General features: G+C 42.6%; 1 protein-coding gene across 1 annotated transcript in view; it reads left to right on the forward strand.

The window, feature by feature from the left end:
• LOC125466176 (parathyroid hormone/parathyroid hormone-related peptide receptor-like) overlaps positions 1-25,668 on the forward strand; it is a 77,446-nt gene that overhangs the window by 44,908 nt on the left and 6,870 nt on the right. Inside the window, exons 10-14 of the mRNA XM_059638801.1 lie at positions 538-598; positions 5,004-5,070; positions 5,438-5,532; positions 11,291-11,432; positions 20,865-20,906. Of these exons, the coding sequence (XP_059494784.1) occupies positions 538-598; positions 5,004-5,070; positions 5,438-5,532; positions 11,291-11,432; positions 20,865-20,906 (407 nt within the window). The remainder of the gene's footprint in view (positions 1-537; positions 599-5,003; positions 5,071-5,437; positions 5,533-11,290; positions 11,433-20,864; positions 20,907-25,668) is intronic.

Consider the following 25,668-nt stretch of genomic DNA (forward strand, 5'->3'; position numbering starts at 1 on the left):
ACTTCAGCATAAGAGACACTCACCGATGCTGAGTTAGGTGGTGAATATTTGTAATGTTTCATTCTGCATGTTAATGTCAACTGGCTCCAGCACATCCTTCTCCAACTGACTTTCTGCGCCTGTTTAAGCATTGTCTCAGTTTTAAATGCCATCTTTGTTTTCAAATTTCTCAATGGCCTCATCACACACAATCTCTTCCAAGCCTAATTTCTTCCAAAATATCTATCTAGCTTCAACTCTGGCCTCTTGAGCAATATGATTATCATGATTCTGCCTTTCTTGGCTCTGCCTTTAGCTGACTGAACCATAATCTCTGGAATTCCCTCCCAAAATGTCACTGTCATCTCTTAAGACATTTTTTCAAACTCACATACCAAATTATTTGCTTATGTGCCCAAGTTATGTTTAGTAAGCTTCACGTGACACTTTAGTCCTTTAAAAGGTTCTATATAAATATATGTTAGTTGCAGTGTGTGTGTATTGAATGAGTGAATACCTGATCTAAGATCTCAGGTGGCTGTTTCTGGATTTCTGTAGGAGTCCCTGCGGTGGTGGTGGCTGTATGGGGGAGTGCCAGAGCATTATTAGCTGATACACGGTATGTATATTGTCAGTGCCAGTAGTACAGATTCAGCACAATTCCTGAAATATTGTTAAAACATCTGAGCAACTTTGAAAATGAGACTGACCAACATTGGAACAATTCAAAGCTGGGTGGGAATGGGGTAACACATGCTCAAGATTTGAGCATATAACAATCGAGCATGGGCTGATTTTGGGGGGAGATGTAAACCAAGTTGCAGTTTGCTTTCCCAGAAGAATGTCAAAAACTAAGGGATCTGTCTCTGGAGTTTTGGTCAACGTTCATCCCTCGGGCAAATTCAATAAAACAATCTAGTCAGTTATCATGTTGATGTTTGTGAGAGATTGCCATGAGGAAATTGAAGGCTATTTTTCTGACCACAATGACTAAATTTCAGAAGGACTCCATTGGTTGTAAAGCACTTTAGAAAGTCTACAAGCTTTGAAAGGCACATTAGGAATCAATGTATTTTATTATAAGGTGAATTGAGAGGAGGCCACTGACTATATGGAAGGTAATCATTAATAACATGTAAAAATCAATTATTCTCTGTTGAGTTTCAATTTCTTTTCCCCTTAGTGTGGAAGCAGGCCATTTGGCCCAACAAATCCACACCTCCTGTTCGAAGAGCACCCAATCCAGACCCAGTACTCCTGCATTCCTCTTGTCTAACCCAAATATCCCTGGGCATTATAGCATGGCCAGTCCAATTACCCTGCACATCTTTGGACTGTGGGAGGAAACCCACACAGACATGAGGAGAATGTGCAAACTCCACACAGTGACCCAAGGCTGGAATCAAACCCAGGTTCCTGGTGCTGTGAGGCAGCAGTGCTAACTACTGAGGCACCGTGCCGCTCTTACCTTTAAAATATTTCAGAACCAGAGATACGACCACTGCAGCAAGATTTCCAGAACACCAGTTAATCTGCTGCTCACCCAGCTCCTCTTCCCACAATTAATGCTTAAATTTTATGTCTATTTCCTTTTCCATTGGAATTTCCTTTTCCATGAGGAATACATTCAAATTCCTCTTCTTCCCTGGTGATAGTTTGCATGGTATCCTAATGACACTAATATTTTTCTTTCTGCTAACACTATTTCTTAGTGAAGCTTGTTTTGTTCTAGATGTTTCTTGACAACACGTTCTCCTTATTTAAGATAATCTCCAATCATGGCATGATCAATTCAGTATTCATTAGGAAAACGTTGTAGAGGAATGGACTTTGTCCTGGTTCAGGCACCCTGAAAGTCCTTAAAACAAAGAATGGAACAGCAATATTTCTTCTTACAAAAAGAGTGAAAGAGTTTCCTGTGGTATCTCCCTGGTGTCCTCAACAATATTTCATCACAAATTATCTGGACATTACCGCATTATTGTTTATGGAATCTTGCGATGTCATATATTCTACACAATAACAGTGAGACAGAAGGCCACATTTGACTGAGAGCGACATCAAGGAGTCCCAGTAAAACTAGAAAATTCCATGGGAATTCTTTATTCATTAACGGGATGACGCATTGCTGGCTAGGCAGCATTTATTGCCCGTCCCTAATTGCCCAGAGTGCAGTTCAGCGTCAACCCCATTGCTCTGGGCGTGGAGTCACATGTCGGCCAGACCAAGTAAGGATGGCAGTTACCTTCCCTCACGGGCATTAGGAACCAGACAGGTTTTCTTGGTAATTGACAGTGGATTCATGTTCATCATTAGATTCTTAATTCCAGATATTTTTGATTGAATTCAAATTCTACCATCCACCATGGTGGGATTCAAACTGGGGCCCTCAGAACATTATCTAGGTCTCTGGATTAACAGTTCAGCAATAACGCCGTGAGGCCATGCCTCGAAATGAATTGGAGCCATATCCCCCATAAAAGCAAGATGGTTATGGTAGTTGGAGGCCAATCATCGCAGTTCCAGGACATCACTGAAGGAGTTCCTCAGAGTAGCGTCCCAGGCCCAACTATCTTCAGCTGCTTCATCAATGATCTCCCCCGAGTCATAAAGTTAGAAGAGGGGATGTTTGCTGATGTTTGCACAATGTTCAGCACCATTCAAGACTCGTCAGATACTGAAGCAGTCTACGTCCAAATGCAACAAAACCTGGATAATATTCAGGCTTTGGTTGACAAGTGGCAAATAAAATTCATGCCATACAAATGCTAGGCAATAACCATCTCCAATAAGGAACAATCTAACTTCTGCCACTGGTGAAAGCAGCAATGTGTTCTATGGACAAGATGTACTGCAGAAGTTCACTTAGGCTCCTTAATCAGTATGTTCCAAACCCACAGCCACAAGAACAAGGAATACAGAAACATGAGAATACCATCACCTTCAAGTTCCCTTCCAAGCAACTTACATCCTAACTTGGAAAAATTCACGTTCCTTCAAAGTTGCTGGGTCAAAATCCCAGAATGGCCTCCCTAATTGCATTGTTGGTCTTTCTACATTAAATGGACCATCATGGTTCAAGAAGACAGCTCACCATCAGCCTGTCAATTAGGGATGAGCAATAAATGTTGTTTCAACCAAAGACACCCACATCCTATGAGTGAAGGAATTTAAAGAAACTTTTAAAGCTCTGGTTTAGATTGCCTCAATGACTGCTCTCCTTCCAGTAGCTTAATGTCTTTGCCTGAGTATGCATTGCATATGGTTCACAAGGCTGTACCACAGCATCTAAACACCAGCATAATCCCATCTCTCTTGCTCCTTGGCTTCCAGTAGAACACAGAACATAGAACAGTACAGCACAGTACAGGCCCTTTGGCCCATGAGCTTGTGCCAAACTTTTATCCAAAACCTAAGGTCTATCTACTCTCCACCTCTACCTTATGCTATCATCCATATTGTCTATCTAATAGCCGCTTAAATGCCTCTAATGAGGCTGACTCCACTACCCTCTCCGGCAATGCATTCCATGCCCCGACCACTCTCTGAGTAAAGAACCTACCTCAGACATCTCCCCAATATCTACCTCCACTCACTTTAAAACTATGTCCCTTGTAATAGCTACCTCTGCCCTAGGAAAAAGATTCTGCCTGTCTACTCTATCTATACCTCTGATCATTTTGTACACCTCTAACAAGTCACCTCTCATCTTTCATCATTCTAATGAGAAAAGCCCTCACTCTGTCAACATTTCCTCGTAAGACCTTCCCTCCATTCCAGGCAACATCTTAGTAAATCTCCTCTGTACCTTTTCACATCTTTCACATCTTTCCTGTAATGAGGTGACCAGAACTGGACACAATACTTCAGATGTTGCCGAACCCCAGGCTTTGGTACAGCTGGAGCATAACTTCATGGCTCTTGAACTCAATCCCTCTATTAATGAAAACTAACACACCATATGCCTTCTTAACAACCCCGTAAACCTGGGTTGCAGCTTTCAGGGAACTGTGAACATGAACCCCAAGATCCCTCTGCTCCTCCACACTCCCAAGAATCTTTCCGTTAACCCTGTATTCTGCTTTCAAGTTTGTCCTTCCAAAATGAATCACCTCACACTTTTCAGGGTTAAACTCCATCTGCCACTTCTCAGCCCTGCTCTGCATTCTATCAACATCCCTTTGTAACCTAGAACAGTGCTCCACACTGTCCACAACGTGACCCACCTTCATATCATCTGCGAATTTACTAATCCACCCTTCCGCTCCTTCATCCAAATCATTTACAAAAGTCACAAATAGAAGAGGACCCAGAACAGATCCTTGTGGTACACCACTCATAACTGAACACCATGTTAAATATATTCCTTCTACTACCACCCTTTGTCTTCTAAGGGTCAGCCAATTCTGAATCCAATCTGCCACATTTCCCTCTATCCCATGCCTCCTTAACTTCTGCATGAGCCTGCCATGGGGAACCTAATCAAACACCTTACTTAAATCCATGTATACCACATCCACTGCTCCACCTCCATCCACATGTTTGGTCACCTCTTCAAAGAATTTGGTAAGGTTTGTGAGGCATGATCTACACCTCACAAATCGCGAATCAAATTGTGCCTTTCCAAGTGATCATAAACCCTACCTCTGAGAGCCCTTTCCAATAATTTGCCCACCACTTCTCTGGGATCTATCATCAGCAGGACAGAGCTACCAACAATTCCTGGGACTTTGCTGTGTTCCAGCAACATGAAGTTAATGACGGCAGTCTACCTGCATGAAGCCAACCTCCTTCTTCTGCCTCCAATGAACTGTTCATGCGGGCTTGTCTTTTTGCAACTAAAGCCTTGGGCACCTGGGCAATTAGGGATGGGCAATAAATGCTGGTCAAGCCAGCACTACCCATTTCCTGTTAATAAATAAAGAAAAAGACAGAAGCTGAAACTGTTTTGAAAGTTCACGCTGTCTGTTAAAAGTCTGTGACCAAATCAAAAACAGCCCTGTGTTTTTTTCTCTCTCTTTCAGCTGCTGGGATCTAAGTGCTGGAAACTTGAAGTGGATTTATCAGGTTCCCATTCTCACTGCAATTGTAGTAAGTGAGAGGCTGCATCTTTGGGGTCTGACAGGTGGTCGGTAATGGTTAATACAGCGCAGCGAATCAATTGGCACCAAAGGACCAAAGCCAATCACCTAGCATAATGCAGGCAAACAACAACTAAAAAATTTCCTTTTAAAAGTTTCTGTAAACATCAAATCCCTGTTTTTTTCAGAATTTTATCACCTGCCTTTGGTCTGATCCAAATGGGTTGGGGATCCACAAAGTCATGGGACCTATATTTTACAGAAACTGGTTCAGGCCAGCCCCTCAATAATAGAAAGATGTACAGAAATATCTCCAACAGAAGAGCAAGAAGTGAAACTCAGTGATGTGGAGTGAGTGATATTGTTCTTTCTTTCAGCTGAATTTCTTCCTGTTCATAAACATTGTCCGGGTTTTGGCATCAAAACTCTGGGAGACAAATGCAGGAAAACTGGACCCACGGCAACAGTACAGGTGAGAAGATGTTTATCCAAACCATCTTCTGGGACCAACAAATCTCCGGTCTGTAAAAGCATTGGCTGCACAGACGGTAGATGTTATAGTTATGCTCTTTACAATCCTTGAATCCAAGAGCAGTTCTAGTGCATTGGAAGTTAGCAAATGTAACACTGCATATCAAGACATATGAAAGAGAGGAGAGGCAAGGAATTAGCTAGTTAGCCTGCTAGTCATATGACCATAATAAGACTGTAAGGTACAGGAGCAGAATTAGGCCATTCAATCCATCCAGTCTGCACTGTCATTTGATCATGGCTGATGTGTTTCTCAACTCCATTCTCCTGGCTTCTCCTGGAACATCTGATCCCTCTACTGATCAAGACGTTATCTCGGTCTTACATAAACTCAATGACTTAGTCTCCACAGTCTTCTGTGGCAATGAGTCCTACAGATTCACCACCCTCTGGCTGAAGAAATTCCTCCTCAAATTCCTTCATTCTGGCACTAAACCCTCAGGTCCTAGTCTTTCCTACTAGTGGAAACATCTTCCCTACATCAACTCTGTCCAGGCCTCTCAATATTCTAAATTCCATTGAGTATAAACCCAGAGTCCTCAACCACTCCTCACATGACAACCCCTTCATTTCCATGATCATTCCCACAAACGTCCTGTAGACCCCTCCAATGCTAGAACACCTTTCACTGAATACAGGGCCCAAAATTCCAAATGCAGTTTGTCCAAAGCCTCAACAGTACATCCCTGCTTTTATATTCTAGCACTCTCAAAATGAATGCTCACATTGCATTTGTCTTCCTAATCATTGGCAAAATTCTGGAATCTATTATTAAGGGAGTCTTAGCAATGAATTGGAAAAATCATAACGTGCCAGACAGAGTTGGCATAGTTTCATGATAGAGAAATAGTGTTTGACAAGATCATTGGAGTTTTTTGAAAATGTAACGAGTAGGGTATCAAAGGGGAGCCAGGATGTGGATGGAGTACACATTCCAAAAGGTATTATTAAGATACCACAAAAGTTTACCATACAAGGTAAGGGCTCATGGACTTGAAGGAGATGTGGTTAGAGATTTGGTCAGTGGACAGGAAGCAGAGGGTAGAGAGAACTGAGATGTTTTCCAGTTGAAAGGCTACTTTGTGGAATGAAGAAGATCGGTGCTGGGGATTAAATTATTTACAATCTATAATTTAGATGTAGAGATGAAGAGTAGTATATCCGAGTTTGCTGACACCACAAAGTAAGGCGAGAACAGGAGAAAATGTAAAGTCTGTGATAAGTTGTAGATAGGTGAATGGGCAACAAGTTAGTATTTAGAGCACAATGTGGAGTAATATGAAGTGATTGACTTTGGCGGAAGGAATGGAACAGCACATAGTTTCTCAAAGAGGAGACAGATTGACATGTTGATGTTCAGAGAGACATGGGTGTGTTTGTATAAAGCATTGAAATTGTTTACAAGCACGTAGAGCAAGAATTCAGAAAAGCAAAATCATACAGGTCTTTCTTGTAAGGAGGTTTGAATATAAGGAAAAGAAAGTCTTGTATGGAGTGAGAGATAATGGGAACTGCAGTTGCTGGAGAATCCAAGATAACAAAGTGTGAAGCTGGATGAACACAGCAGGCCAAGCAGCATCTCAGGAGCACAAAAGCTGACGTTTCGGGCCTAGACCCTTCATCAGAGAGGGGGATGGGGAGAGGGTTCTGGAATAAATAGGGAGAGGGGGGAGGCGGACCAAAGATGGAGAGAAAAGAAGATAGGTGGAGAGGAGAGTATAGGTGGGGAGGTAGGGAGGGGATAGGTCAGCCCAGGGAAGACGGACAGGTCAAGGAGGTGGGATGAGGTTAGTAGGTAGGAAATGGAGGTGTGGCTTGAGGTGGGAGGAAGGGATGGGTGAGAGGAAGAACAAGTTAGGGAGGCGGAGACAGGCTGGGCTGGTTTTGGGATGCACTGGGGGGAGGGGACGAACTGGGCTGGTTTTGGGATGCGGTGGGGGAAGGGGTAATTTTGAAGCTTGTGAAGTCCACATTGATACCATTGGGCTGCAGGGTTCCCAAGCGGAATATGAGTTGCTGTTCCTGCAACCTTTCGGGTGGCATCATTGTGGCAATGCAGGAGGCCTATGATGGACATGTCATCTAAAGAATGGGGGGGGTGAGTTAAAATGGTTCGTGACTGGGAGGTGCAATTGCTTATTGCGAACCGAGCGGAGGTGTTCTGCAAAGTGGTCCCCGAGCCTCCTCTTGGTTTCCCCAATGTAAAGGAAGCCACACCGGGTAGTCTCCCTATTTATTCCAGAACCCTCTCTCCATCCCCCTCCCTGATGAAGGGTCTAGACCTGAAACGTCAGCTTTTGTGCTCCTTAGATGCTGCTTGGCCTGCTGTGTTCATCCAGCTTCACACTTTGTTACCTTGTATGGAGTGTTTGTTTATCCCAGAAATCCACTTGGAGAAGGATTGAACTTGTTTCAATCATTACAAACACTTTTATTTATGTTCAGCATTACAATTTGCAAACATATATTTCTTAACACAACAAAGCACCGTTTTAGCCACCAGAACTTCATTGTTGTGAGTACTGCTTCTAGTTCTTTTCTAATCAAGAGCCAACTGAATGTCTACATTAACAATGTGCCTACTGTGTATATGTAAAATTGAATGCAATTAATATTCAATTAACAGATTCCCTTAGCAGTCTTTAAATGAAAATTAGCAGTAATATGTACAATTAAATTTCAAAATAAAATAAATCTAAATCCCTCATTTTATGTTCGAAGTGTTACTTTATAAGAATTCCACCCCTAGCACTCCTAGCAATTTCTTCCGACATTCTTTTAATAAAACAATTTGACAGCTGCTTCATAATTGCTCTCTCTCTTGTTTAGAGACAATATGATCTTTCTGTGACGCCCTGGAATGATTAGCTTAGATGTGAGTAATACTCTATAAACTGGATTGTTGACTTAAAGTTATTCCAGACTTATGCTACTTTATATTGAAGCAAAATATTTAAAAGTCCCAAAAACCTAACTCCTACTGTTAAGGTCTGTTCCAATCTTATTAAGATGACATGTTTCAAACTCCATAATACCACTGCATCATCAACATGCAGGTGGTGCTACCTGTAAATGGTCCTTCAGGACACCAGTAAAACACTGCAGCATCTACCTTTAGTTGAACACAACCTGTTTTGAGCAAAGCAGATCTCATTGAAAAATACCATTCCCTGGAAGGCATCATTCAAACTACAGAGGCATTTTTGCTTTATTTTCATCATTTATTGTTCTGTGGTTGCTGCTTCTTTAGATGGTTTCAGAAACATTTTCTTTCTGAAAACTATTTCCCTTGGAAATGTGTCTTTTATGTTGATTATTCTGAATGCCAATGGACAAAAGAGATTTTCAAAATCACCTAGATAACGAAATATGAGGCTGGATGAACACAGCAGGCCCAGCAGCATCTCAGGAGCACAAAAGCTGATGTTTCGGGCCTAGCTCTGATGAAGGGTCTAGGCCCGAAACGTCAGCTTTTGTGCTCCTGAGATGCTGCTGGGCCTGCTGTGTTCATCCAGCCTCACATTTCGTTATCTTGAATTCTCCAGCATCTGTAGTTCTCATTATCACTTTCAAAATCACCTTTCCAGTTTTGGGAGGGTCCGCTCTGACATCTGTATTACTCAATTGCTCTTCAGCTTGCTTCACTTTAAGTCTCATCTGCAAGGACTGTTTCAGTCTAAATGCACCAATGTAGTGAGGCTGATTGCTCATTACCTGAATGATTCCAAATGCTCCTGAGCCACATATCCCTTTTATTTTGCTCTCTTTTCAGTTTATCCCCAACTTTATTGACAGCAATCAGAACTTCACAGTCACATGGACTACCACTTTTTGTTTGCTCAGAGACTATCCTGTAATCCTCATTTCATTCTGTAATCCATATGAGCCATGGTCTCTGCTTTTTTAAGATTTTAGAGTAGATTTGGTAGCTCAGGTTGTGGATGGTTTGGTTGATTAGCTTGCTGAGCTGATTCGTTGTTCCACAGACATTTCATTGCCTTGCTGGGTAACATCATCAGTGCAGCCTCCAATGAAGTGTTGGTGTGTTTTCTTGCCTGGCCTTTAAACTCTGGAGTCCATTGAGCTGGATTACCTCACTTCCAGTTTTCCATCGCAATGGAGTGTATATGGGGTTGAGTTCAATGTGTTTGTTGATGGCTTCTTTGTGGAATACCAAGCTTCTAGGAATTCCCATGCTATGGACAGGACCAATGTCATATACAAGAATCCTTGCAGAGACTGTGGCAAACATTACATCAGACAAACAGGAAGGAAATTAACAACAAGGGTGCACGAACATCAATTGGCTACAGAAAGACATGACCAATATTCACGCATCTCTATCCACATGGATAAGGAAAGCTACCAATTTGATTGGGACAGCACCAAGATCCAGGGACAAGCAAAGCAGAGACAGGCACGGGAGTTCCTAGAAGCATAGAACTCCATAAAGAAAGCCATCGACAAACACATAGAACTCAACCCCATGTACAATCCATTGTGAAAGCAAACTGGAAGTGAGGTAATCCAGTTCAACGGACCCCAGAGCTTAAATACCAGGCGGGAAAACACACCGGTGCTTCATTAGAGGCTGCAATGATGGTGTTACCCAGCGGAGTAATAAAACATCTGTGTGAACAATGAACCAGCTCAGTGAGCCAACCAACTACAACAGTGTCCGCTTTGTTGTCAGCTAAGATCAATATCTTGCCATATTGAAAGATTTTTCTCCAGTCTGTAATCTTTTCTGACTCAAGAGTCATTTCCAGACCGACTACAAAAACACTACACTTTACTCTCTACTCTTTCTCCTCCATTCCATGGACCTTACTTCTTGATCATCATTTGAAATATTCAACCAATGTTTAAACTTATTGTTTACCTGAATGTCCCACAATTACCACATCACTCCATTCGCTAGAATTCTCTTTGCCACCCACCCTAGTCAACTGGCCTTTAAATCTGTCTCATGTGCCAGGCTAATCCATATTACCACTATCCAGTGCTTGATCTGCAGTATCCATTTTCCACTACCTTCATCAAAAAAGACAAGAGCATCTAAGGCACAAAGCACTCTGCTTCCTTCTATCAGCTATTCAGAGTCTAAGATTTTGTAACGATTCCCCATTAATAATGAAACATAACCTAAATAGTTCAAAGTAATGTTTGACATGTGCTATTTTTCAATCACAGCGCTACCAGACCTTTTCTGTTTTTGCTACGGCATTCCATTTTACACCAAATCTTCCCAATGAAATTCTGTTTTGAACAGTCTTATATGGAGCCTCAATGCTGTCTGAATGTTTATCAAGCCCTAAGCCATGTAAAACATTCAAATGCACAAAACATGGAACAAATTGTGATACCTTTTAGAGCAGGAGGATGTTCGCATAGAGCTGAGCGCAACTTGAGATTTCGCCCAGGTGCTGTTTGATAGTGTGCATTGTTTGCATTCCCAGGGCAGCTGTCAACACACACACACACACACACAGACACACACACAGACACACACACACACACACACACACACACACACACACACACACACGCTTGCCCTGACACAGAAACAGAAGCTTGTCAGAATAGTGTTCCGTCATTGGCTTTGGATTCTGGATCGTGAACTCTGTACATTGAGGTTGGAGCTGCAGTGGTTAGCTATAATTCACTCTGTCTTTCAGTTGGTTTTGTTTCTCTTAAAGGAAACTGCTGAAGTCCACACTTGTACTTATGCCATTGTTTGGGGTCCATTATGTGATTTTCATGGCGATGCCCTACTCTGAGGTGTCCGGAATCCTTTGGCAGATCCAAATGCATTATGAGATGCTCTTCAACTCCTCACAGGTAGGTCTCTGAATGCAGGATTCAGGGCACTGGATGTTGGTTTGAGATCTGGTTTCCCCTATCTCTGGTTTCAGGTTCCATGGTCTAATGTATAGGCACTTCAACAGTGGCTTCAGGGCACCGGACTCTGAGCCTTGGGCTCTGGGTGCTGGGAACTAAGTTCTGAGATTCAAGCCCTGAGTTTTAGGACCTAGGCATTCACATCACTTCTCACCTCCCACTTTTGCTCTTTGGGTTCTGTATTCCCTGATCACACTCTGCCCATCTAATCGATCTCAACCTCAAATCATGAGGTGCGTGAACAGACTAGCTTGAATCAAACTGTTGCCAATGGTGGAAGAAGCAAGAAGCAGATGGCATAAAATGAAGGTGATTGGCATAAGCAGCCAGTAGGAAAAGCCTCTCATACAAAAAGTGCGTAAGATCAGGATCTTTCATGCAATGTGGATGTCATTGGTAAGGTGAACACTGTCACCTACTTGCCTTTCAACTAAGTGACTTTCTGGGATTTTTCAGAGTCAAAAGTCAACCACCCTGCTGTGGGTTTGGAGTCACATGTACACCAGCCTAGGTAAGGATGGCAAATTCTTTCCCTGAAGCACGTTGTGATCCAGATGGGTCTGGATGATAATTGATATCTCAATCATGAAAATCATGTGACTGTTAAGTTTTCAATTCCAGATGCATTTATTTATATGTAATTTGCTTGCTTACTGGGCTTTTGAACCCATAATCACAAGAGCATTGGAATATTTGTTCATTGACATAACAATTAGGCCACAGTCTCCCCTTCTGAAGGGCCTGATCTAGACAGATCAGTTTGGTATTTCAAATATATGATTCTATCATTATCTGAACAGAAACGAGTTACAATGCTAATGGGAAAAAAGGTGGGAGAATGGGATTAAATAAGGTGCTTTGGCAGGGGGCTGGCATAAACATGATGGACAGAATCATTTTCTTTATTCAGTAACTGTTCTATAATACTGTCATTCCATCCTGCAAGTTATCTAAACACAAATGAGAAGTGAACAGCCTCTATGGAGGAATGTGATCTTATAAATTATTCATTAGCAGGATGTGGGCAGCACCAGCTAGACCAACATTTATCGCCTGTTTCTAATTGCCCTGAAGAAGGCATGGTGCTTTCTTGAAACAGTGTGCCACCTTTGATGTCCATTCACCCACAATGCTGTTAGGGTCAGAGTTCCACGATTTTGAACCAATGACACTGAAGGAACAGCAATATATTTCCAAGTCAGAGTGGTAATGAGAGGCACGTAGGGGAACTTGCACATGGTGGTGTTCCCTGTCATCTGACACCCTTGTCCTCTAGATGGTAGAGGTTCTGTCCAAGGAGCCTTGGCGAATTTTTGCAATGCACCTTTTGGAGGCTCACACTGCTGCTGCTGAATGTCAGGGGCAGAGGGAATGAATGTCAGGGGCAGACAGAATGAATGTTGGAAATAGTGGATGTAGCACTGATCATGCCAGTTGCTTCATGAATGGTTTTGCACTTCTTGAGTGCTGCTGGAGTTGTGCTCATCCAGGCATTAAGCGGTGTTTATTACGTCACACTCCTGACGTGTGCCTTGTAGATGTTGTACAGACTTTGGGAAGTTGTGAAATGAATTATTTGCTGCAGAATTCTTAGTCCCTGTCCTGCTCCTGCAGCCGTATTTATATAGTTGGTCCAAATTAGTTTAAGGTCAGTGGTAACATCCAGGATTTTGACAGTGGGGCATTAAATGAGGATACAATCACAGAAATTCCAATTCTTATCTGAACAGATTCATATGAAATAGGAGTAAACAGGGACCATTTGAGTCTTCAAACATGCTCCATTATTCACTAAGATGATGGCTAACCAGCTTGTGTTCCAGATTCTACATTCCTAACTAGCCAAGATAACCTGTGATTCTGCTGCCTAACAGAATATATCCAGCTCTCTCAAAAATGTTCAATAAACCCATCTTCAGCACCTTCTGAGACAGAGAGTTCCAAAGTCATATAACCTTCTGAGAGAGAGAAAAATAAAATCTTCATTCTGTCTCCTAAAAGATCAGCCTCTTCCTAGAGAACAGTTCCCCTAATTCTGGTTCAGACATAACAAGTTCCTGGTTCAGGAACTGCAGATGCTGGAGAATCTGAGATAACAGCTGTAGCACTGGATGAACACAGCAGGCCAAGCAGCATCAGAGGAGCAGGAAAGTTGATGTTTCGGGTCGAGACCCTTTCTCAGAAATTACCCATTTTGCCTCGTGCTGTTAATGACATTGTGTACTGTTTTTGCATTTTACTGTCCTCTCTTTTATTGCTGTCCTTATTTCTCTTTCCCTTGCCACCCTGGTTAGGTTTCTACCCTCTTGCCATTCTAGTTTAAACCCATGCCAATCACAGAAAATACTAAGCTGAGGACACTAGTTCTGGGCCTGCCCTGGTGTAACCCATCTAGGTTTTACTGGTTCCACTTCCCCTGAGAGCCAATCCCAATACCCAGGAATCTAAAATCCTTCCGTTGCATCATCTTCCAGCCATGTGCTCATCTGATGTATCCTGCTATTTCTATTCTGACTACCATGTGGTAGTAATTCTGAGATCACTACTTTTGAAGTCCCAACTTTCAATATTCCTAACTCCCTATATTTGGCTTTTAGGACTTCATCCCTTTTTTTCAATTTATGTAATTGGTACGAATGTGTATCACCCACCCGCTCCAGAATGCCTTACAGCTGCTCTGAGACGTCCTTGATCCTAACACACCAGGGAGGTAACAAACCATCCTGGCCACGCCTGTGGCCACAGAAATGGCTATCTATTCCACTTACAATTGAATCCCTTATCACTATTACATTGCCACATCATCCTCCTCTCCCACGCAGCAGAGCTAACTGTGGTCCATGAATTTGGCTGTTGCATTTACCCCGATAGGCCATTTTCCTCAGCAGCATCCAATGCAGTTTATCTGTTTTTCAGGGAAATAGCCACAGAGGATTCCTGTATTGCCTGTCTAGTCGTCTTACTCTGCACCTTGATCACCCATTTGCTTTCTGCCTGCAGTGTAACCACCTCTCTATGTGTGCTATCCACTATTCCCTCATCTTTACAGATAGTCCAGCGCCCCCACCCAACACTGCAGCTCCGAAACCCAGGTTTCCAGGGCTGTAGCTGGAGACAGTTCTAATACGCATCTTGATCTTGGAGACAGAGAATATTCCCAGCTTCCCAAATTGAGCAGAAAAAGCATAAACTCTCTTGTCATGAATTATCCCTTTAAATTAAACCTTTAAAGGACTGTTAAAATCAAACAACACCAATTATCTGTGGGCCCATCTTCCCTGGAGCTCATTAAAACAGAACATAGTCCCTACAATCTGTAAACCACAAAATAAAGACTTTACAAACTGTAAGTGATAATAGTAGCACAAATACTCAATGTCTGTACTGACCCAATTAACAGCTTACACGTGCATCATGTTACATGTGAATCCTGATGTCACCTCAGGAGCTCTGCCTCTGAATTGAGTGAAAGTAACATTGGGCTGCTTCATTGAAAGCTTTCCCATTCCTCTGCTCGGCTACTCCTTGCCAGATTTTTTTTCTCAGTCTCTCACTTTCTCGTTCACTCTCTCGCTCTCGCTCTCCCTCTCACCTCCAATGCTCTATAATCTTCAGGCCACTCTTCCCCCTTTCCAATTTCCCTAACACCTTTATTTTGTATTAAAAAGCAGAAGCACACACCAATGAGAGAAACAGAAGGACTGATCAGTTAAATTGAAGAACAGACTAGATTTTGGATTGAAAATTAACTCTTAAATTTAGTTATTCCTTAAAACATCCACTGGGACTCCCTAATTCACCAAACACCAGTCACACTTAAATGCAGCAAAGCAGCACTACAGTGCATGTTGGGCAGCTTCAGACTGCTACCTGCTTGACTGGTGCACATTAGTGTTCCATATAAGGCATGGACACGAGGAATGCTGGTATAAGCTGGGCTATCCTGGAGCGTGGTAAATACCTCCTGCCACAGTGTGTAGGAGAATTGGACTAGCTGTAGACAAGAGGGCACCATGGGTGTGGTAGGTAGTTAATGAGGCAAATTTTCAGATGAAAGAGCGAGACTCTGAAAGCTTGTTGTTTTCAAATAAACCTGTTGGACTATAACCTGGCGTCATGTAATTTTTGACCCTAAGATTTTGAACATCGCTGTTAAGTTTCCCCACAGCCAACTCTTCTCCAAGGAAAGCAGTTCTAACTTCTGCAATTGAACATCATAACTGAAGTTCTTCATCTTGGAACCATATTCATCAATCTTTTCCACACCCTCTCTAATTGACTTCACGTCCTTCCCAAAAGGTGATGCTGAGAATTGTACACAGTACTGTATCTCATACAAGTTCAACATCACCCCCTCATTCTTGTACCCTAAACACTTTGGAAAAAAAACAGGATATTGAATACTTATAAAGCATCCTTTCAACCTCTCCTACCACCTTTAATAACTTAGTTCCTCTTTCCTGCATTTCATTGGAATATAAGAACAGGAATAGGCCAATTGGACAGTCAAGCCCTGCCCATCATCTGATCATCACTGATCAAACACTTCAATGCCGTTTACCCATCCCATTACCCCATTATAGGTTGACAGGGTTGTCAAGAATGCACTTACCCATGCTTGCCTCCATTGCTCAGGCCTTTCAGTACAGGAGTTGGGACGTCATGTTGATGATGCACAGGATGTTGATGAGGCCTCTTCTGGGATACTGTGTGCAGTCCTGCTCCCTTGTAAACAGGAGAGAGTTTGAAAAAGATTTACCAAGATGTTGCTAGGGATGGAGGGTTTGAGACATTTAAAAGACATCTGGGTAAGTTGATCAGCAGGAAAGGTTTAGAGGGATATGGAACAAGTGCAAGCAGGTGGAACTAATTTAGTTTGGGAACACAGTTGGCGTGAACTGGTCAGTCCAAAGGCCTGTTTCCATGCTGTATGACTCTATGACTCAATATGCCACTGGTAACAGAAATCTATCAATCGCTGTCTTAAACATACTCAAAGTCTAAGATTCCACACCCTTCCAGGTTAGAGAATTCCAAACACTCGCAACCCTTTGAGCTGACAGTTTTTCCTCCTTTCAGTAGTAAGTGACATCCCCGTTATTTGAACGTTACCTACATTTACCCTATCTATTCCTTTCAGCACTTTCTAAGTTGCAACGAGATCACCTCTCATTCTTTGAAGTTCTGGAGAATACAAGCTCAGTTTACCCAATTTCCCTTCATAGGACAGTCTTACCATCCTGGGAACAAATCTGGTGAACCTTAATTACACTGCTTGAATGGCAACAATACATTTGCTGAGATAAGGAGAGTAAACCTGCACACCGTACTCCAGGTGCAGTCTAACCAAGCTCCTATAGAATTGAAGCAAGACTTCACTGCTCTTGTACTCAAATCCTCAGTGATAAAGCTAATGTTCAGTTAGCCTTCCTAATTGCTTAGTGCACCTGTATGTTAGCCTTTAGTAACTTACTGACAAGGGCATCTAGATTCATTTGTATATCTAGACATTGCAACCTCTTACTATTTAATACAATACCCTGCATATCTGTTCCTCCTACCACATTACATTCCATTTGCCATGTTCCTGCCTAATCACTAAGCCTGTCCAAATCCTCTTGAAGATGCTTTACATCTTCTTCACCACTTACATTCCCACTTAGCTTTGTGTCATCTGCAAATCTGGAAATGTTACATTTTGTTGTCACTTCTGAATCATTTATATATATTGAGAACAGCGAGGGCCCAAATGCTGCTCCTTGTGGTACCTCACGTGTCACAGCCTGCCAATGTGAGAATGACCCATTTATTTCCCAGCCTGTCTTTGTCGCTTTCAAATTGTATGTTCTTTTACATTGGCCCTCCAAGCTGTTCCTATCAAAATGAATCTTCTCTGCATTGAGCTTCATTTCCCATTTGTTGCCTATCTTGCCACTATTCTCCTCACAGTGCAAAAAGCTGCCAATTTTCATAGATTCTGCATTCTCTGAAATTGTGCTCTCTGAACGAGGTCATTAATATCTATTGGAAAAAACAATGTTCTCAACGCTAACCCTGGGAAATTCCACAGCAAGCTTTCCTCCAGCCTGAGAACCTTCCATTAACTCTTACTGTTTCCAGTATCTTGGTCAATTCTGTATCCATGTTGCAAATGTCCCTTTTATTTCATGAGACCTAACTTTGCTCACAAGCCTGTTGTCAGCTTCATATTAAATGTTTGTATCAAACGCTGTGTTAGGCTCCCTATCGTTGGGCATGTAATGTTCACAGAAACTCCTCTGTCAGTTGCGTGGGTCTGATTCATTGATTGTGGGAGAACTTAGCCCTGTTTAATGCATGCTGCTAATGCTGTTTAGTCTGCAAGTTGTATTGTGTTATAGTTTCACCAGGTTGACACCTTATTTTTATGTATGCCTGGTGCTGCTCCTGGCATGCCCTCTTGCACTCTCCACTGAACCAGCATATCCCCCTGCCTTGATGGTATTGGTTGAGTGGGGGATATGCTGGGCCATGAGGTTGAAGATTGTATTGAAGTATAATTCTGCTGCTGCTGATGGGCCTCATGCCCAGACTTGAGTTGCTAGGTCTGTTCCAGGTCTTTCCCATTTAGCATGGTGACAGTGTCACACAAGACAATATTCTCAATGCAAAGACCGAATTTGTATCCACAAGAGCTGAGCAGTGGTCTTTCTTACTGATACTATCATTGCAGATTGATAAGGATGAGGTCAAGTAAGTTTTCCCTCTTTTTGGTTCCTTTACCATGTACCACTTACCCAGTCCTTTAGGACCCAGCCAGCTCAATCGGTAGAATTGTTGCTAAGCCACTCTTGGTTGTGGACAGTGAAATCCCCCACCCATTCAGTGCTTTTGCCACCCTCAGTGCTTCCTCCAAGTATTGTTCAATATGGAGCAGTTTCATCAGCTGACGGAGGTAAGTAGGTTGAAATCAGCGGGAACCTCCCTTGCCCATGTCAGACTTTCTGCCATGAGACTTCAGGGATCTGGTCTCAATGGTGAGGACTCCTAGGGCAACTACCACCTGATTGTATACCACTGCACTGGACCTATCCCGCCACTGGGACAGGGCATACCCGAGGATGGTAATGAAGGAGTTTGGGACCTAAAGTAAGAGTGAATATGTGAGTGTGATTATATCAGACTATTGCTTGACCAGTCTGTCTGACAGTTCTTCTAGTTTTGGCACCAGGTCCCAGATGTTAGTAGGGAGAATGCAGCAGGATAGAATGGACAGATTGTGCTCTTTGTCATCCCAATCCAGTGCTTAATTTGGTACCAGGTGGTTCAATATGTTTTACGTTTAGAAATTTGGTAGCGGTTTGGAAACAACTGAGATGAGCAATTTCAGAAAGCAGTCAACCTCATTGTTGGAGTCACAAATAGATCAGCCTGGGCAAGGACAGCCAGTTTCCAGCCCTAAACGGCATGAGTAAACCAGATAGATTTTAACAACAATCTAGTGGTTACCTGGTCAGCATTATTGATGTCAGATTTTTATTCTGGACTTATTTAGTTGACATAATTTAAATCCCATAATAGCCTTAGTGGGATTTGAACTCAGATTATTAGACCAGCCCTCTGCATTACTAATTCAGGAAATTAGCGCAATAGCTATGAAATAGTGTGATATTGGGCTTGAAATGTTAACTATGTTTCTCCCTCCACAGATGTTTCCAGACCTGCTAAGTTTCTCCAGCATTCTCTGTGTTTCTAGTAACATTTCTCTTGATGTGGTGGGATTGAAGCAGGCTCTACATGAGATTTGACCAGAATGTTGCTGGTCAATTGGGTGCACCATAGGAAAGTGTTTTTGTATTTAGTAATGGCATGGACACTGTGGGGGAGCCTGGTGGGTGAGGAGGGTATATTGGGAATTATGATTTCAACAACATATCATAACAATGGGGGTGCCAGCAAAAGCAGCAAAAAGAAGCTGAAACCTGCCGGATCATCATTTCCATTTCGCACTTTTTTGTTCCCCCTGTTTCGTTGTTGCGCATGTTCCGTAGGAAGAGTCTGGACAGCTGTAAGGAATCTGCCATTCTCCTGGCAGGTCCATCCACTTCACCATGGCAATATGGGAAAGGTGAACAAATAGGGATAGTCACAAGAAAATGAAAGACACAGAAAAGGCACAATTTTGAAATTTGCAGATGGTGCGAAACTTAGAATTGGAATAAAAATAGGAGGAAAATAGTGAAATACTTCACCGGGACAGAGACAGGCTGGGGGAATGGAAATGGATGGAAATGTGGTAGATGGAATTTAATGCAGGATAGGGGCATTTGATGATCGATTTTGGTTGAAAGATTGAGTAATCACAGTGCAAGCTAAATGGAGGTATGGCTGTAACCAAGTCTGTAAAATTGACAGGATTGGTTAACAAAGCAGCGAATAAACTAAACAGGTTCCTGAACTTAGAAACAGAGTTAAATACAGAAGCCTGGTAGTTGGGCATAATCAATGTTGGGGAAGTCCAGAGCTAGGGGTTACAGTCTAAGAATAAGGAGAGAAGACAATGAATTTCTTTACTCAGAGAGTTGTGAACCTGTGGCATTCTCCACCACAGAATGATGTTGGAGCCAGTTTTGTAGATACATTCAAGAGGGAGCTGGACGTGGTCCTTGTGACTAATGGGATCAAGGGGCATGGAGATAAAACTGGAGTGAGATACTGAGAACACATGATCAACCATGATCATATTGAACGTGGTGCAGGCTCAAATGGCCAAATGGCCTACTCCTGCACTTATTTTCTGTGTTTCTATGTTTTATAAAACATGATTTCAGCTCTAGCTACAGTATTGTGTCCAGGCTTCAGCAAGGATGTGATGTCTTTGGAGGAAATGCAGATGATATTTATTGGAATGTTTCCAGAGATGAGGGGATTATGTAGTTACAGTGGAGGACCTGGGATTATTCTCTTTAGAGCAGAGAAAGTAAAATACAGATATGAATGAAGGATTCAAATCATAAAGAGTTTAAATAAAGTAAATTAAGAGAAATAGCTTCCAATGATTTTAAGGGTTGATTACTGAGGCAGTTTCAAGGCTATTGGCAGAAGACCCATGTTAATATATTGTCCTGGTTTGACGAGAAATGAATTTATACAATGTGTGGATAAGATTTGGAATACATTGTCCGATAAGATGGTAGATGCAGTTTCAATCTTAGCTCTCAAGGTAGAATTGGAGAAATGCAGCAGAAAAACATACAAGGGTACAGGAAAATAATCTTTGGGCAGGGAGGGAAGCAACTGGCTTACTTTTTAAGTTAGCACAATTCAGTGGGCTGAATGTTCTTCTGTGCTATTTGATGATTCTGATATTGATTTTGTTTTTTTTCCCAACAGGGCTTTTTTGTTGCTTTTATTTACTGTTTCTGCAATGGGGAGGTGAGTCACTGAGTTTCAGGTAAAGAAAACTCCACAAACCAGAAAATATTGGAAAGAACATCAATGCCTCAATATTTATTAGCACACTAGTTAAAAATTTACCTCTTTGCAAAAAAAGTTATCTACTTGCCTTTATGTAGCTGTGTACCAAATTCTGTCTAATTTTGTTCCTGACATTTTCCTGTGTCACAGGCAACATTAATGTGCAGGACTTTGCAATTTAACCTTTCCCTGCACATTCTGAAACTGGAATCTACTGTTTTTCTGTGCAAGTATTAACCGCACTGTTGTACTTCCAGCATTTTCTGTAATTCAATCAATGACTTGTAGCCATATGTTGATTTATGACAGATATTTACACAGATCTGTAACAACAAGCCCTGTTAAGGTGATAAGATCAGAGGAGACAGGAGCAGAAGGAGGCCCATTCAGCCCATTGTGTGTGCTCCACCATTCAATGTGATAGTGGGTGATCTGATATCTCACAACTCCACTTTCCTGCCATTTCCCTGTAACCCTTGGTTTGGATTAAAAATCTGCTGATCACATTGCTGAAAATACTTAATGACCCAACCTTATTAGCCTTCTGCAGTAAAGGCTTTCATAACTTCAATGCTTATAAACTGTGGGTCCACATCAATGAGACATCATTGAAAGACAAATCGAAATTCCACCCATTACAGAGAATGTGTGTCCCAGAAGCCAATTGCTTGGAATATTCAAGCATTTTGTCTGGGATAGTGTGTGTAGCTGAGGGCAATGCATTTGATGTAGTCCACCTGGACTCCAGCAAGGCATTTCGATAAGGTCCTGCATCGGAGACTGAAAGCAAAGAAAGCCTTTTGGTAAATTAGATCCACAATTGGCTGTATGAGAGGAAGCAGCAAATAATGATTGGGGTGAACTTTTCAGACTGGAAGTCTGTGTCTAGAGGGGGTCTAGCGGGGTCCCACAGGGGTCACATTTGGGGCCCTTGCTCTTTGTGGTTTATATAAACGATTTAGGCTTGAATAGAACATAGAACATAGAACATAGAACAGTACAGCACAGAACAGGCCCTTCAGCCCACAATGTTGTGCCGACCATTGATCCTCATGTATGCACCCTCAAATTTCTGTGACCATATACATGTCCAGCAGTCTCTTAAATGACCCCAATGACCTTGCTTCCACAACTGCTGCTGGCAACGCATTCCATGCTCTCACAACTCTCTGCGTAAAGAACCTGCCTCTGACATCCCCTCGATACTTTCCACCAACCAGCTTAAAACTATGACCCCTCGTGCTAGCCATTTCTGCCCTGGGAAATAGTCTCTGGCTATCAACTCTATCTATGCCTCTCATTATCTTGTATACCTCAATTAGGTCCCCTCTCCTCCTCCTTTTCTCCAATGAAAAGAGACCGAGCTCAGTCAACCTCTCTTCATAAGATAAGCCCTCCAGTCCAGGCAGCATCCTGGTAAACCTCCTCTGAACCCTCTCCAAAGCATCCACATCTTTCCTATAATAGGGCGCCCAGAACTGGACGCAGTATTCCAAGTGCGGTCTAACCAAAGTTTTATAGAGCTGCAACAAGATCTCACGACTCTTAAACTCAATCCCCCTGTTAATGAAAGCCAAAACACCATATGCTTTCTTAACAACCCTGTCCACTTGGGTGGCCATTTTAAGGGATCTATGTATCTGCACACCAAGATCCCTCTGTTCCTCCACGCTGCCAAGAATCCTATCCTTAATCCTGTACTCAGCTTTCAAATTCGACCTTCCAAAATGCATCACCTCGCATTTATCCAGGTTGAACTCCATCTGCCACCTCTCAGCCCATCTCTGCATCCTGTCAATGTCCCGCTGCAGCCTACAACAGCCCTCTACACTGTCAACGACACCTCCGACCTTTGTGTCGTCTGCAAACTTGCTGACCCATCCTTCAATTCCCTCGTCCAAGTCATTAATAAAAATTACAAACAGTAGAGGCCCAAGGACAGAGCCCTGTGGAACTCCACTCAATGTCAGGAGGTTGATCAGTAAGTTCACAGACGATACAAAAAATTGTAGTAAATAGGTGGGGAGGATAACTGGTCAAATGAGTTGATTAGTAGCAAATGGAACTCAATCCAGATAAACAAGTTAAGGGAATACATGGTAAGCAATATGACCCTGCGAAGCACCAAGGATAAGCAGGACCATGGTGTGCATATATACTGGTGCCTTAAGGTATCAGGACCGACCGATAAAGTGGTTAATAAGGCATAAGGAAAGTTTGCTGTTATTAGCTGAGGTATAGAGCTTAAGAGCAGGGAGGTTATGATGGAACTGTAAATCCACATTATAGAAGGGATACAATAGCACCAGGAGAGGGTACATTGGAGATTTATCAGGATGTTGCCTAGACTGAAGAGTTTCAGTTAGAGAGACTGGACAGACTGGCGTCTTCCTTGTAGCAGAGGAGATTGAGAGGGGACTAAAATAATTCTGTGAAGGTCTGTATGCTGTCACCAAGTCACCTTTTATTTACACATGCACACTACATGACACTGACCCAGCTAGCACAGAGGTGGCTCCTGGGATTGAGTAGGTCCCCTGACACTCCTGTTTATGTCTGTCAGCCAGGATTATCTGATTGGACCAGGTTAACAGCCCAATCAGGGAGCCCATATTACATGAGATCCACCTGGCTGATCTCATTCCAAACATTACAGGGACATGACTGAGATGTATATAACTGTGAGGTGAAAAAGTAGAGGAGACGTGAAGAAACCTTGATGGAGCAATCAGTGTTTGGGACATAGTTTTATGATAAGGGGCAGGAATTTTGTAGGAGATGTGATGGGAAACTGAAACTCACTGCCTGTAAGAGTGGTAAAGGCAGAAATCCTCATAACCTCTATATTTAGATTTGCACTTACTATGCCAAGCCATGCAAGGCCATGTGCTGGAAAATGAAATTAGAATAATTACGTGGATGTTTTGGAACAGTATTGATGTAATGAGTCGACTGGCCTTTTTCTGTGCTATAGATCTCTATGACTATGGCATGGTGGATCTTGGACAATGAATCTGGGACAGTATATTTCAGACAGCAAGTCTGGTACAGTAAGTCTGTGACAGTGATTCTGGAGACACTGCGTCTGGATGGTTTGTCTGGGACAGTGAGTCTGGAGACACTGTGCCTGGAATGCTTCGTCTGGGTCAGCAAGTCTGGGACCATGAGTCTGGGACATTATATTTGAGCCTGGGGACATTGTGTATTCAGCGATCTGCCTGGGACATGGGGCACTGAGTTCCTGCACTAGACTATGTGCTCTGTTTTTATCGGAGCTTCCTGTGAGATGGTTGCCTGCAGTGAGTGCGCTTCATGGCGTCAGCTATATGACTATGTCATGCATGAAGCATATTTGTATGATATTACATTTTCTTCCAAATGTCCCCTTTTTGTATGAAAAACACAGATAAAAAGGAATTTGCGCACACTGCACTTACACTGTGAGAGTTACCCACCTTGCAAACAACCTTTCCCATGCATCAGCAAAACTGTTCATTACTCTAATGAGAAACAAAACCAGAAATTGCTGGAAAAACTCAACAGGTCAGGCAGCATCTGGAGAGAGAAAACAGAGTTAATATTTTTAGCATGATGACCTTTCTTCAGAATTGATACAGACTAGGAAAGGGTGGCTTTACACTGATGACAGGGGGTGGAAAACCAGTGAGAAGTTAGATGGAAACAAAGCCCAGAGTAGGGGAAGAAAGTTAAGCAAACAAAGGAATGGTAAATAGTAAGTCAGGGAAGAAGAAATGACTAGGTGAAAATGAGGTGGCTGTGCTAAAAGTCAATACAAGCTCTGGCCTGTGGGGATGGGTAAAGTACGTGGGAGAATGTGTTCAGGATCTAAAATTATTGAACTCGATATTGAATTGAATTGAATCATTTATTTTCACATGTATTCAAAGTGAAAATACAGTGAAAAGTGTGTGCCTTCATTGTACATGGAAGCACCATTCATATTAACTTAGAATAAGATAAGAAAAAAAAATAACTTAAGAGAATCTAACTTTCCTTCCCACTGCTGTAGTCCTGCTCTGGGCTTTCTAGCCCTCACCATGCCACTGCCAGTGTCCCAACCTGGACTGCCTCACCAGCTTGCTCTCACCATCGCTGCCTCTCTGGCCCACTCTTGATCCATCGTCATCGCTCCAGCCCATGCTCAATCCACCATCACTGCAGGACACGACCTGAACATTCAACTCCCACCATGTAGTTCCCAGCCATGATCCAGCTCCTTCTCGTCTCCTTAAGTAAGTAGCTAAAAGGGGTGGGGTGAGGATAGAATTACTACAGAAGGAAAGAGAAAAGGGGAGAAAAACTAAAGGAAGGGCATAGAAAGAAAGAGAAAGAGAACTGGTGAGCAGAGTGGAGCTCCAAATGGAGTGACTTACCCTGCTACCATCTTGCTGGCATTCCCGAAGGCTGCAGGGTCCCCAAGCAGAAAGTGAGGTGCTATTCTTGCAGCTTGTGTTGAGCTTTGCTAGAGCCTGAGACAGAGATGTTGGCCACAGAACAGGGTGGTGTGTCAAAGTGGCAGGCAACTGGAAGTTCAGGATCTTTTTTTACAACCAGAACATAGGTATTTTGCAAAGTGATCACCCAGTTTGTGCTTCATCTACCCAGGGTAGAGGAGACCGCGTCGTAAAATACAATACATTAAATTGAGTGAAGTGCAGGTAAAGTGCTGCTTCACCTGGAAGGTGGGTCTAGGGCTTTA

The sequence above is a fragment of the Stegostoma tigrinum genome, chromosome 31 (genome assembly GCF_030684315.1).
Source record: "Stegostoma tigrinum isolate sSteTig4 chromosome 31, sSteTig4.hap1, whole genome shotgun sequence".
NCBI classification, from domain to species: Eukaryota; Metazoa; Chordata; class Chondrichthyes; order Orectolobiformes; family Stegostomatidae; genus Stegostoma; species Stegostoma tigrinum.